Source organism: Lutra lutra, chromosome X (assembly GCF_902655055.1).
Source record: "Lutra lutra chromosome X, mLutLut1.2, whole genome shotgun sequence".
Lineage (NCBI taxonomy): Eukaryota > Metazoa > Chordata > Mammalia > Carnivora > Mustelidae > Lutra > Lutra lutra.
This window is the reverse complement of record NC_062296.1, coordinates 60,100,757-60,114,249: the sequence shown is the minus strand read 5'-3', so window position 1 is coordinate 60,114,249 and position 13,493 is coordinate 60,100,757. Positions and strand designations below refer to the sequence as shown.

General features: G+C 37.1%; 1 protein-coding gene across 8 annotated transcripts in view; it reads left to right on the top strand.

The window, feature by feature from the left end:
• KDM6A (lysine demethylase 6A) overlaps nucleotides 1–13,493 on the top strand; it is a 212,931-nt gene that overhangs the window by 103,774 nt on the left and 95,664 nt on the right. For all 8 annotated transcript variants that reach the window (XM_047714914.1, XM_047714912.1, XM_047714918.1 and 5 more), the window contains exons 5-6: nucleotides 4,376–4,434; nucleotides 13,091–13,211. In XM_047714914.1, the coding sequence (XP_047570870.1) occupies nucleotides 4,376–4,434; nucleotides 13,091–13,211 (180 nt within the window). The remainder of the gene's footprint in view (nucleotides 1–4,375; nucleotides 4,435–13,090; nucleotides 13,212–13,493) is intronic.

The following is a 13,493-nucleotide window of genomic DNA, read 5'->3' as shown; positions in this document are numbered from 1 at the left end:
GTTGGCAAACTTCTTTTGTAAAAGGCCAGAGAGTAAATATTTTAGGTTTTTTTTCTGAGCCTGATAGTCTCTCTTTTGCAACTATTCAGTTCTTTTGGAGCTGGAAACAGCTATAGACAGTAAGTAAATGGGTGGATGTAGCTATGTTCCGGTAAAACTTATTTACAAAAACAGGTGCCTGGCTGGATTTTGTCCATGTGCCATAGCTTGCTGACTCCTGGTATGGATACTCTAACTTCTGAAGATTTGTAGTGAAACAGGAGTATATTTATTAAATAGTACGTTTCCCAGAAAGTTACTCCCCTGACTCCTCGTGGGTTGAAGAATGACTACATCGAATTTAAATTAATTTCCATAACAGTGCCTTTGCTCATCTATCCTTGCATAGATGCCTCTCAGTGGGGCTGCTCTTGGCATTTGTGGTGAGATTGTACATTGGGAGGGAATTCATTTATGTAAGAGCATATAGCCATTCATACCTCCAGGTCAGTTTCTAAAGATGGTTGATTTAGAACCCCTGGCTGAGGAGGCTTGTTTTTCCTTCTCCTTTCCCAGCTATCCTCGAGAACAGTACTCAAGTATTCCCCCTTTTCCTAGTCCTTATTATACTTCGTTAACTCTTAAATGGTTGTAGCTTGGAATATATTATTATGTACTTAATTTCATAATCTTTTGTCATTAAATTGTAAATTCAGTGAGGGTGGGGATTTTTGTCTGCTCACAGCTCTTCCCAGTGCTGATAACTGCTGTGACTCATAGATGCTCAATAAAAGTTTGAATTACATTGTTTACTGTTATGGAAAAATTAATTCCTTGCTGAAATATATAAGCTCCTGGTTAATAGGAACCATTATTCATACTAATTCTGTGTCATCTCGCAAGCTGAGTTTAATAACTGAGCTTAAATACTGGGTGATTCAGTTTGCTAAACCTTTGGGCGTCTGCTGTGTAGAAGGCACTGTGTTAGGTGATAACGGGATACACACATGATTAGCATTCCTGCCTCTCAGCATTTTTGTCTGATGAGATAGGGTTTAGTCAGTACACAAATAACAAAAAAATAGTAGTTAAGAGTGAACTCTGGAGGCAGGCCTAGATTTAATTCCTATGTCCACTACTTAGTACCTGACTTTTTTTTTTTTAAAGATTTTATTTATTTATTTGACAGAGAGAAATCACAAGTAGGCAGAGAGGCAAGCAGAGAGAGAGGAGGAAGCAGGCTCCACGCCGAGCGGAAAGTCCGATGTGGGGCTTGAACCCAGGACCTGGGATCATGACCTGAGCCGAAGGCAGCGGCTTAACCCACTGAGCCACCCAGGCGCCCCAGTACCTGACTTTTTGAGCAAGTTGTTTAATCTTTCTGATCCTTGTTTCTTTATTCTATAAAGGAAGCTCTCCACCACCTCACAGGGTGTTAGAACCTTCAAAAAGAAATGATGATATTAGCATTTTGCATTAAATTAAGTTCTTACTATTAATAATGTAGTAGGATAGAGACATTGTACTGAGGCCAAATTTAGAGGTTGGAAAAATTACTTCTGGGTTGAGGTGGGAGAAGCAGCAGAGCTTCATGGGGGAAGATGTCGTTTAAAGTGGATCTTAAGGGGCGCCTGGGTGGCTCAGTGGGTTAAAGCCTCTGCCTTCGGCTCAGGTCATGATCCCAGGGTCCTGGGATCGAGCCCCGCATCGGGCTCCCTGCTCTGCAGGGAGCCTGCTTCCTCCTCTCTCTCTCTCTGCCTGCCTTTCTGTCTGCTTGTGATCTCTCTCTGTCAAATAAATAAATAAAATCTTTAAAAAAATAAAGTGGATCTTAAATAATTGATAGAATTTCTGAGGTGGCAGGGATAGGGTAAGATTTCCTAGAGTGGGAAGGATAAGCTAGGAGCAAAGTAGGGAGGTTGGGAGAGACCAAGTATTTCCTGAAAGCAGAAATTCTCCTCAGTAAATTCCACCATACCCCACACCACCTTCTGTGAGTAATTAGCTAAATAGGTGAAAGATGTTAATCTGTTACTCAGCCATGAAGACAGTTGTCTTTCAAATCTAGACTTTCTGGGTAGAACGCTTGATAACTCTGAATGAACTACGCTTGCATTCTTAGTGTCACTGTTCCCCCCAGTCCCTGTCACCTGCACAGACTAGATTGCATACTTCTTGACTGCAGGGGAAGTATGTTTTAATCAGTTTGGCTTGTTCAACTCTTGAGTGTCCCTGAACACCTAGTAAATGCTCAGCATATTTCAGGGGGTGGGGAGTAGGGTGGTAAATGAATGATCCTGATTAAAGCCAGTTCCAAATAAATTAAAAAATTTTAAAAAAATATGAACTTTTGAAATAGATGTTGTCTGAGACCTTTGTGAATCCCCATATCTGTGAATACTCTTGTAGCATGCAGTTTTCTCATTTGGAAAGCTGGGGGTAATGAGGATTTAATAAAATTAACTCTTCATATTTATTACATTTTAAGATGTACTTAAAACATTTTTCAGTGTTTCCAGAAAGGTACTTGGAATTCAGAGGAAGTGTACAATATAATCCTAGAACGAAGTTTAGTATTTTTTTTTTAAAGATTTTATTTATTTATTTGACAGAGAGATCACAAGCAGGCAGAGAGGCAGGCAGAGAGAGAGGAGGAAGCAGGCTCCCCGCTGAGCAGAGAGCCCGATGTGGGGCTCGATCCCAGGACTCCGAGATCATGACCTGAGCCAAAGGCAGCAGCTCAACCCACTGAGCCACCCAGGCGCCCCCAAAGTTTAGTATTTTTTAAAAAAGATTTTATTTATGTATTTGACATCTGTTTTGACATAGATATTTATCTATTTGACAGAGGGAGAGAGCGCAAGTAGGCAGAGAGGCAGGCAGAGAGAGAGGGGGAAGCAGGCTCCCTGCTAAGCAGAGAGCCCAAAACAGGGCTCCATCCTAGAACCCTGAGATCATGACCTGAGTCTAAGGCAGAGGCTTAACCCACTGAGCCACCCAGGTGCCCTGATCAAAGTTTAGTGTTAAAAAGAAACATTTGCAGGCCAAAAGTCATCCAGCTGTCTACACTTCAGTTGACACTTTAAACATCACTGATTCCTTTTCTCTAACCAGTGACCATAGTGACTGTGGGATAAGTACTGTAGTCCCTCACACCTAGGGCAAGATGATTTTAAGAATGTTCCACACTGTCTACTAGAGATCCCCAGCAGGATTGAGTGCCGGCTGTATAATCAGCCATATTGCACCCTTTATTGTCATCCTTCCCTTCCCTGCCTCACTTTTCCACTCCTTTACTGGTATTTCCTAGGGCAACTTCCTGAGTAAACTATATTTAAAACCTTCTGTCTCAGGGTGGGCTTCTGGGGAAATACAACCCAAGACTGTGTGGCAAGAAGCATTTTATTAAGAGTCTAAAATTTTCAGGTTTTAGAATATAGGTTTGTAGAAATTTCTTCACCAGAATCAGTGTGAAACCTTTATTATTATTTTTTTAAACAGATAAGGTTTACTAAAACAGATTTGCTTATGTACTGGCAAAACATGTATTAGATACTCAAACATTTGCCCTTTTTGAATAAACGGTGTATAGCTAGCTAGTTCCTATTCGGAGGCCAGAGGTCAGAATGAGTCTGAATAAGCATCTTTCTGTTCTGTACTACAAAAGGAATCACTGATGTTAGTTTACTTTTTTTTTTTTTTTTAAGTTTTATATTTTAGAGAGAGAGAACAGGCACGGTGGGGTGGGGAGAGAAATCTCAAGCAGGCTCCCTGCTGAGCGGAGAGCCCAAGCAGGGCTGGATCTCAGGACCCTGAGATGGTGACCAGAGCCAAAATCAAGAGTTGGGCACTTAACCTCCTGAGCCACCCAGGCGCCTCAGGAATCACTGATGTTAAAGCCCCAAATGTAAATGGCTAGGTGTCATTTTAGCATGTTGTTTTTTTTAAACCACTAAAATTTGTTCTAAGTTTATATTGTACATTTCCTTGAATTGTAAATACCTTCCTGGCAGCACTGAACATAAAATTAAATCTAGTTAAAGAAACAAAAAACCAGAGAAAGAATACAGATGCAAGCAAGAGAGAATAGGATAGCACAATCCAAACATTTTCTTATTCCTGAGTAATAGATTTTTATTTCAGATGTGTCCATGGAATTCTGCTGATAGATTTTTTATTTCAGGGCAGGTTTGATTAAAAGAAACCAGAGAATCTTTCCAGGTTGGGTTGTGTGCCATCTGCTGACTCATCACTGTTATTCTAGTGTTCTAAAAATATATTGTAATATATTGTAATGCAAGATAGTTTTAATAACTTAAAATATCTTTGATACACTATTTTATAATAACATTATATGCATTAGACTCAAATGGTTTCTTTTTCCTTTTATTTACAGAATGCTGCCTTTTTATATGGTCTTGGTTTGGTCTACTTCCATTACAATGCATTTCAATGGTAAGTTGACACGAAACTGGTAACTCCAGTTATTTCTAGTAAGTGGCTTGTTTTGTTTGATATTGTATGTGTATGTATAATAAATACAAAATATTTTAATGTCACTAAGCCTGTGGTTTTCAGTACTCTCTTGAATTGATTAGATTGTTTACTCAGAGATGTTGACCCACTTTAGATTGTTAGAGTTGTATGCGTTCCTAAAAGAATATCATATGAGTTTCTGATTGAAGAAGGCTTAGATCGGAAAGCTTTTGGAATTTCTCAGTCATTCATTATGGACCAGTGGTCCCCAGATTATTTGAACTGGAGAATGACTATGCTCTCACATCTCAAGGTCTGTAGGTAAATTATCTTTGATGACCAGTATGTTTACCTTTTTCAGACTTTTAGACAAGATTGGCTGTCCCCCCTACCCCCGTATATATGCATGTGCATACTAGTATCTTCCAATTTCCAGTAACTAGGCATCAAATTACAAGCTCTCAATTCTTTCATTTATAAAATAGGAGTAATGGTACTACCTTCAGAGTCAGAGATTATGATAGGAATATGTAAGAATTTATGAACTATAAAATGTAGGGCCCTGTTGTTAATGGCCTTTGCCCCTTTGTTGTTTTTCTTGTTTAGGAGACAAGATAATAGTGTTCTCCAATGGAAATAACATAAAATTTGAGTTGGAAGATAGGTATTCTGGTCTCAGCGCTGTCACTTAATTTGATCTTGAGTTAAATAGACTCCCTAGGTCTGTTTCTCTCTCTCTCTCTCTCTCTCTGTGTGTGTGTGTGTGTGTGTGAGAGAGAGAGAGAGAGAATTTTTTTTTTAAAGCTCAGTGTAGTCACTTGCCTTTTCTACTTCACAGAGTTTTGATGATGAGATAATGTATATTTTGTAAACCATAAAGCCCTATCCAGACATTTTTTTTTGAAGCATATCTAATTTTGTCAGAGTCCCTTCTGTTCTCCTTAATTTTAACCTGAGTGAATGCTGTGAGAGTCCAAAGCAAGGTTTTGACCAAAGGTTATAACCCTGTCATCCATGTACCTGTTGGGCACCCTGGGTATTTATTGCAGAGCTTTTAATTATGTATTGGCAGTGATTCAGTATGGTTTCCCTAAAGATGAAACTGTAGACATGGATGACTTTTCCTATATGCTTTTTCTTCCCTCTTTGCTTTTCATTCTATTGGATTTTGATCATCTGTGGAAGTACTGCATTGTTAGAGAATACCTGTGTGTGTGTATATATAGAGTATTGTAATCATTCAGATCACTCATTTTGTTTGTAAACTTTACAAAAGTTTAATTGGTCTTTATAAAAGAAGTTTTATGATTTCTTTCTCTTGAATTATCCTTTACTATAGGGCAATCCTAAACTTAAGCCTCCTAACCTCATGTCCAGTGCTTCATATTTAAAACCAAGGATACATTACAAATGTTTTAAAATAGTCTTAGTTTCTTGAAGATCCTATTCATAGACTACACAGCTTACAACCAGAAGTGTTCTTAGAGATAACTTAGTTTATTCCCTTAATTTTGTAGATGATGAAAGCAAGGTGTATATATAACTGAATATTACATAACTATTTAGTGGCACAAGTGAGGTTATGCTTCAGATTCCCCAATTTAATGTTTTTGTTGTTGTTGTTGTTGTACTCTGACCCCAGGTTTGAAGATTGACAGTTATTTTTTTAATCAGTCTTCGCATTTGTTCTCCTGGGCACATTGGTACATTCTTTGTGGCTAGCCAGAAGTAATTTAGGTGAAACCTGGGGCAAGGAACTCTGCAGTTTAGGAATGGACATGTATACCACACACCAGCCGTTTTTTATCTACCTGTGATAACATATGAGCTCCCTGTAGATTGAAGATATAGACATAAAATCAGTAATGAAACCCATCAGCAGTTCAAAAGTGGATTACTTTCCTAAGTATGTGACCATGTCAACTTAGGAGATTTGTAGCTGTGGAACATTATATCATATGACCCCTTATCTGTATATGATTTTGTATCCTCCAGTTGACCTAAGAAATGAAACTGCATGATACAAGGACAGTGCAGTGTCTGAATTAACAAGTGCCCTCTGGTCTGTCGATTCTGTCCTGGTCACCACCATTTTCTCACGTCTTAAGTTTCACCTCTAGCTGCTTCCTAAAATGACATATTTCACACCCTGTCTGAATCCATCCTAGCTGTGTGCTTCCTCTCTTGCTGGTCAGATGTTTTTTGTGCCCCATCCTTTAACTTACTTTGCTATTTCTTGAACATATGGAGATTTAGAAAGCATGGAGTAGTTCTTGCTTCATGAGTTTCAGAATACAGCCTTAAGTGTTAGGAACGTCCTGTGTTTGTGTTTTATTTTGTTTTGTTTGTAAGTAGCTGTTAATTCCTGGGATCAAGCATTTTTCTTTTCCCTGAAATTATTTACATGAAATTTTGGGATATGTTGAAAAAATGTTTCTAGAGGAGAGTGTATTGCGCCCTTTTTTGTATTGTTAGCTGTAAGGATCTGCCTAGGATGTCTCAGAATGTTTTATTTTTAGTATATTTGTAGTTTCAATAAACTTCAATACTTAGTAATGGTGTCTTTTGGCATCTGCTAGGTTAATAAGTGTTTGGTGGTAATGTATACGATCAATGTGTGTTGGGGTTGGTGATGGTGACTTAATATTATTGAGAACAGTTTTATTAAGTATAGTTTTATCTGTTAACTTGTTTGCCTTGTTTCTTGCCATAGTCTGCCCATTTTTTCTGTTGGAGTTGATTTTATTGGTTAGCTTCTAGATCAGTTGTTACTGGTTAGTTTTCCCACTTTTCGGTTGTATTCTCTTCTTAGAGGAGCCCATGTCAGAAAGTAGTAGAGCACCTACAACATCCTCATTGGACTGAGGATGCTTATTCAGTTTTACTATTGATCCTACTCTTTGTTGTGGGAGCAGAGTTAAGAAAGATGTCCAGAAGGGGAAAGACAGAGAAACACAAAGTATAAATGGCTTTATAAAGCCATTCCTTTACAGGTGCATGAATGCACACCCATGCCTTCACTTGTTCTTGCTCTTGAGGGGGCACATTGCTTGGGGTACCTTGAACTGAGTTTCTTCTTGCCTTATAGTGAGAAGCTCATGTCCTTGGGTGAGAAGAATTGAAATACATACAGTAATAAATTATTACAGCTTATAGCAATACTTCTAAATATATCCATCTGAAAATTCTTATCAAGCCTCTTTCTGACCTGCAACCTTTTATATTCCCATATCAGAAGGGTCTTACAGTGGCAATCTAAGAGATACATAATTCTGTGCTAGAGGCATAGGATTTTGGAAATTAAGCTCCCAAATGTAACTGAGAGGCCTGTTAAGGAAATATAGTGATTATTATTGACATTAAAAAGGGTTAGCGAAGTGAAGTGGAGGTGAGATTAGAAACATAGAAGTATTAACACATCACAAGTGAAGTTTTTTTAGGATTAATTCCTTAAGCACTGTACCAATCACAACTGTTCTTAAAAGTGGAGGAATATCTATTCTCCATTGTGGTGACTACTTTGGGTGCAAATAAACCTAATGTCTTTGGGATACTGCCATTGATCCTGAGGCTTGTCTAGCATGGAGTCTGGCAGAAACTTAATATTTAATAAATATTTTTGAGCTATCATAATACAAAGTAATGTTCTTAGATGAAAAGCTTAAGTATATAGTTCCATTAAAATGAAACAGTTCATGTTAACATGTGGTGTTTATTATGTACACTTCTGTTTTGACAAAACTAGCATTTAACTGAGGCAGTTCTGGTAGTTAATGCTTACCAGTGACACATAGATTGCCAGAGAGAATTTGGAAGGGCTTGGACTAATTAAGCTTCAGGGAAATTACGGATAAAAACATAGATCTTTGCAAGAGGAGAAGGAAAAAAGGTCTCCCACTGTCTGAGGTGATGAAAAGAAGACTGGCTAAAGAGCAAAAAAGAAAGACATGAAGTAACATATTAGCAAATGACAAGGTGGAGAACTTCTGTGTGATATTTCTAATTTAGCCTCACATTTAAGATCCTCTCTGGTTCAGCCTCAAATAATCCTTCTAGCTTACTGTTCCCCTAAATATATTCTTTGTGTCAGTCACACTGTATTAACATTTCCCTAGAAACGAATTGAGCATTTTTTCAACCTATGTAACTTTGTGCCATTTACTATGTTTGGTCTGGCTTCTCTTAACCATCCCTATCTTTAAAAATCCTGCCTTGTCTGTCTCTTTGACGACTTCATCAAATCTTTGATTTGTCTCATTTAAAAGGAACCTCTACATTTTATAATATCTATGTGTGGAAGTATTTATCTGTTGGGTATATACATGTTATTACTGATTTAGAGTTAGAATATTCTCCCTTTTATCAGTACAGAATTTTGTGGTATTAGACCAGATATCCCTGAGGGAAATTTCCAGACTCAGCTTTATTAGCCTTAGAAAAGTTAAAAGTTTTATTATATCTCTTTCCAAATGTACTGAAACTGTTCTAGGGATGTTTAGTTAATATCATTATTTTTACTATAGTTCGGTAAAGTCCTGAGGAGGCATTTTCTTTTTTAATGACTTTTAGAAACAAAAAGTGCATATTGCTATGCATAATTATCATTGGCATTTATTCTCAAAATCTAAAAATGTAATGTTTATATCACCAAAATTATTGCTAGGGAATATGCTTTAATATTTGAAAAGTATAAACCTTTCCAGACATAATATCATGAAAATATTTTATAATTTTGGGTAGCCATTTTTCATGTTCTGAAATTCTGTGTCATCAGAATACTGAGGTCAGCAGAATTTATCTGTCTTGGTGTTTTTAGGCTAGTTTGTGGTGCAGAGATCATGCTTTGGCTACATGCAGTTTGGTGAGGTAAGAATGTGGTAAAATGTCCAAAATTAGAATGTAGTCTGAAGGATAACTGTTTTCTCCACATACTCCCTGTCTCTGTCTCTCTCTCTCTCTCTCTCTCTCTCTCTCTCTCTCTCACACACACACACACACACACACACACACACACACACCTTTTTCCTCTTTTCCCCTAAGGTGGGGAAAAACTGAGGAAGCACACAGGAGAGATAGGTAAAAAGCTTAGAAAAGGAAATGAAAATGAGCCTAGATATATTTTGTTAGATGCCAAGAGGTCAGTAAATAGACTGTGGAGCATTGCTATTTCCTGCCCCCAGGAGAAGCCCAGTCAACCAACTATCAAAGTGATGGCATTAGTAAACATCTATTAAACTTAACTGTTTTCTTTATTAGATAAGATAACTAAAGATAAAAGAGAAGTGTGGACCTCAAGGAATAGGCCACTTGGAAAAACTGGTGATAGTATACCACTGTATAGAGAATAAAGTGATTTGATTATACAGTGGACCTAACTACTGGTTAACACTAAGTGAAACATAGTTGGTGTTGAGTTTGGGTGGTCAGTCTTTTAGGTAATAGTGGATATAGGGTGAAATAGAAGAAATGAAAATATTTCAGATCAGGAGACCATCCTGAGGAGAAGACGTGAAGTCAAGAGGGCCAGTATTTGTGTAAAGAAATTCCTGAAATAAGTCAGGTCACAGCTGAGGAAGAACAGTGTTGGATCATAACTGAGAATAAAATTGAATGGGTACTAGGTACTGCTCACAGACCTTAAATGCTACATGGAGATTTGACTTAGAGAGTATCATGGTTAGTAGGCAATTACAGGAGGCTCATGTTTGAGGAAACATGGATAAGCGAGAGCAGAGCAAGGGTGTCCTTAAAGAGCCTATCCATTTCAATAATCTAATAATGCAAGATATTGAATTTGAGGAAAGTTTTGAAACAACAAGAAGAACTTAATCATTCAATATATATTGGTCATACCATCTCATGGGCACTTAAAGAAGATTTATTTATTTATTTATTTGACTGAGAGAGCGTGCGAGTGAGCCATAGTGGGGGTATGGGGGAGAGAAGAGTCTTTTTGTTGTTGTTATTGTTAAAAATTTTTATTTGTCAGAGAGAGAGTACAAGCAGAGGGGGCGGCAGGCAGAGCGAGAAGCAGGCTCCCCGCTCTGCAAGGAGCACAATGTGGGACTCAGTTCTGGGACCCTGGGATCATGACCCCCGCCAAAGGCAGACACTTAACCAGCTGAGCCACCCAGGCATCCTGAGAAGGGAGAGGCTTAAGCAGACTCCAAGCTGAGTGCAGAGCCTGATGCAGGGCTCAGTCCCACAACTCTGAGATCACAGACTGAGCCAAAATCAGGAGTCGGACGCTTAGCCAGCTATGCCACTGAGGCGCCCCTCATGGGCACTTTTAATAGTCCTTAAAGAATAAGCACAGGGTAACCTGAACTAGTATGTTGGAACATGTGTTTTTGCTTATAGGTTAATTTTTTTTAAAATTTCTAGTGCGTTAACATACATAGAAAACTTGTTAAAGTAAACTAATGTTTCTTTGCACTTATGTGACATTGTGAACTAAGTGCATAAGATGTCTGTACCAAAGGCACCTATAGAGTAAAACACCTCTACAGATTTAGGGATTCAGAGGAAAGGCCAGAAATAGAAAGTAAGATGGAGTAGGAAATAATTTCTCCCAAGGGCTTGCTACTGATTCTCTGTATTGTCCTTACTGCTTTTCTCATATGCCCTTCCTTAGACAGTTTTTCTTTCTTAACTTCTTTTTTTTTTCTCCTTTATTTCTTTTCTTTGCTGTCTTCCCTTTTTCTTTCATATCTTTGATTCAGGTCTGCCTGGGTTTTTTATTGGCACATGTGGACATTGCTTAGTTCTGACCATTCCACAAGAGAGTTATCTGACCCATCTCATAAATTAAGGTTCATTAGGATTTTATGAAGCATTACCCTCAATTTTTATTATTATAAAATACAACATATTTAAAAATGTATAAACAGAAGTATACATCTTAACATGTTATATATAAAATTAGGTCAAGATATAAAAAATTGCCTTTTAGCCCAAAAGCTTCCCCCAAACTCCTCCATCCCCTTTCCCAATTGTATCCTGTCTTAATTGGCCTCATTTACAGCTGCAGTTGTTCTCTTCCTAACCTTTTATGTGCTGAGCCCCACCCCCCCAACAATTGCCTGTTTTGTTAGAAGGTGGTAGCACTAGTCATGACCAGGAGAACAATAGAGGCTGAACTGTACCTCCTCCTATGAGAAAGCTTTGAGAAAAGTACAAAGAGAATGTCTTAAAAATACGCAGATGTGTATCTTGAAGTCTGAGAGAAATAGAAAGCTGCCTTTGAATGAGAATGGTAATTTACACCAATTCTTTTCTGTCAGGTCGTTAGCTCCCCTCTTCTACCTGTACACATCAGATAATAAAACACATATACACCCACCCATTTAAAAAGTGATCTAACACATAGATCCCAGCCTCCTCTTCAGGAAGTAAGTATTTTACCAGATATAAAAGTATCTGATGCCAGACCTATTGCACTCACCCTCACAATAAACATTACTCTTTAGAACCCTTAATTTTATAATAACCATGTACATAGACCCACACAGTTTTTTTGGGAAATAGATAATGCATGAATCAAAGTTACTTAAAAGACATAAGGGATATTGTGCTCTGTTTTGTGGTATAATATTATGAACTTTTTATATAAAAAGATAGACTTTTTAGAATCCTCTAAGATTCTAAATAGCCACCTTTAAGATAAGTAGAGGCAGGGAATAGTTGATAAAAAGCTTTGTGAAGAATGTATTAGCTGGTACTTGGGATAAGCCTTAATTAAATATTGTAGAGAGATTTAAAATGATGCTCTAGTTACTGTTACATCTGGTATTACAATTTTCAAAATTCAAAGTAGACATTTTTCTTGTCATGATTTTAATTTTTAGTAAGTAGTATATCTACATGATCAAATTAAGGTGTATAAAAATGTATTCAGTGAAAAGTGTTCTTTCCTTATGCTGTATTTGCTCTACTGGTAATCAAGACCATTTATAAAAGTTAAATTGTGAATTTGGGGTGAAAATAGGACGGTAGACCAATGGAAAGTGATAGATAATAAGAGAACCCAGAAACAGACCTACATAAATATGGACATTTAATTTAGGACAAAGTGGCACTGCAGAGCTGTGGTAAGGATGGTCTTTACTACAAATGATGCAGGGGCTATTGGATATCTGTATGGAAAAAATAAAATCTGAATTCACACCATATAAAGAATAAGGTACACATGGATTATAAATCTAAATATGAAAGATAAAGTTTTAAATAAACACTCTTGTAGATTAAACTAGAAACAGGATTAATCTTTCCTCTTTAAAAAACAAAACTATCTGTCCTACCTCTCTTTCCCCTAGGAAATTCCAGAAACAATGAAATCAGCTATTTAAACTGAGAATTTTATTAAGCCATAAAATATTATTTGAATAATTGTGACTATACATTCATCTGATCTTTCTTTTCCCTTTATATTAAATTAGGTGATATACATTCAATTATATAAAAGACCCGGGTGCCACTGCCCAGTCTTTTTTTTTTTTTTTTTAAATAATACAGTCACGTAAAATAAATTTTCTTTAAAACCGTATTGCATAAAGCAGAAGTTTTACTGTGCTACCAAACAAAAATTCATGCAAGTGTTAAAAAGTTAAGATATCTTATGTCTATATTCTTTCAGGGCAATTAAAGCATTTCAGGAGGTGCTTTATGTTGATCCCAGCTTTTGTCGAGCCAAGGAAATTCATTTACGACTTGGGCTTATGTTCAAAGTGAATACAGACTATGAGTCTAGTTTAAAGGTAGGTTTTTGGGTTTTTTCCAAGATACAATGTTTTACTTTGTGGATTTTTGTGGGGATGGGTTGTTGTTAAATATTAGAGCATTGAGAAATGTTGGAATTTATACTCGTACTTCAAAAGAAAATTTGAAAATTTAGGTGAAAGAACTGTTTTATTAGCTGTGAACCAGAAGATACACAAGATTGGATTTCAGGGTACAACGTAGTTACGATCCTAAGACATAGGTAACTGATGATACCATTAAACTAACTTACTTTCTTTCTTTCTTTTCTTTTCTTTTCT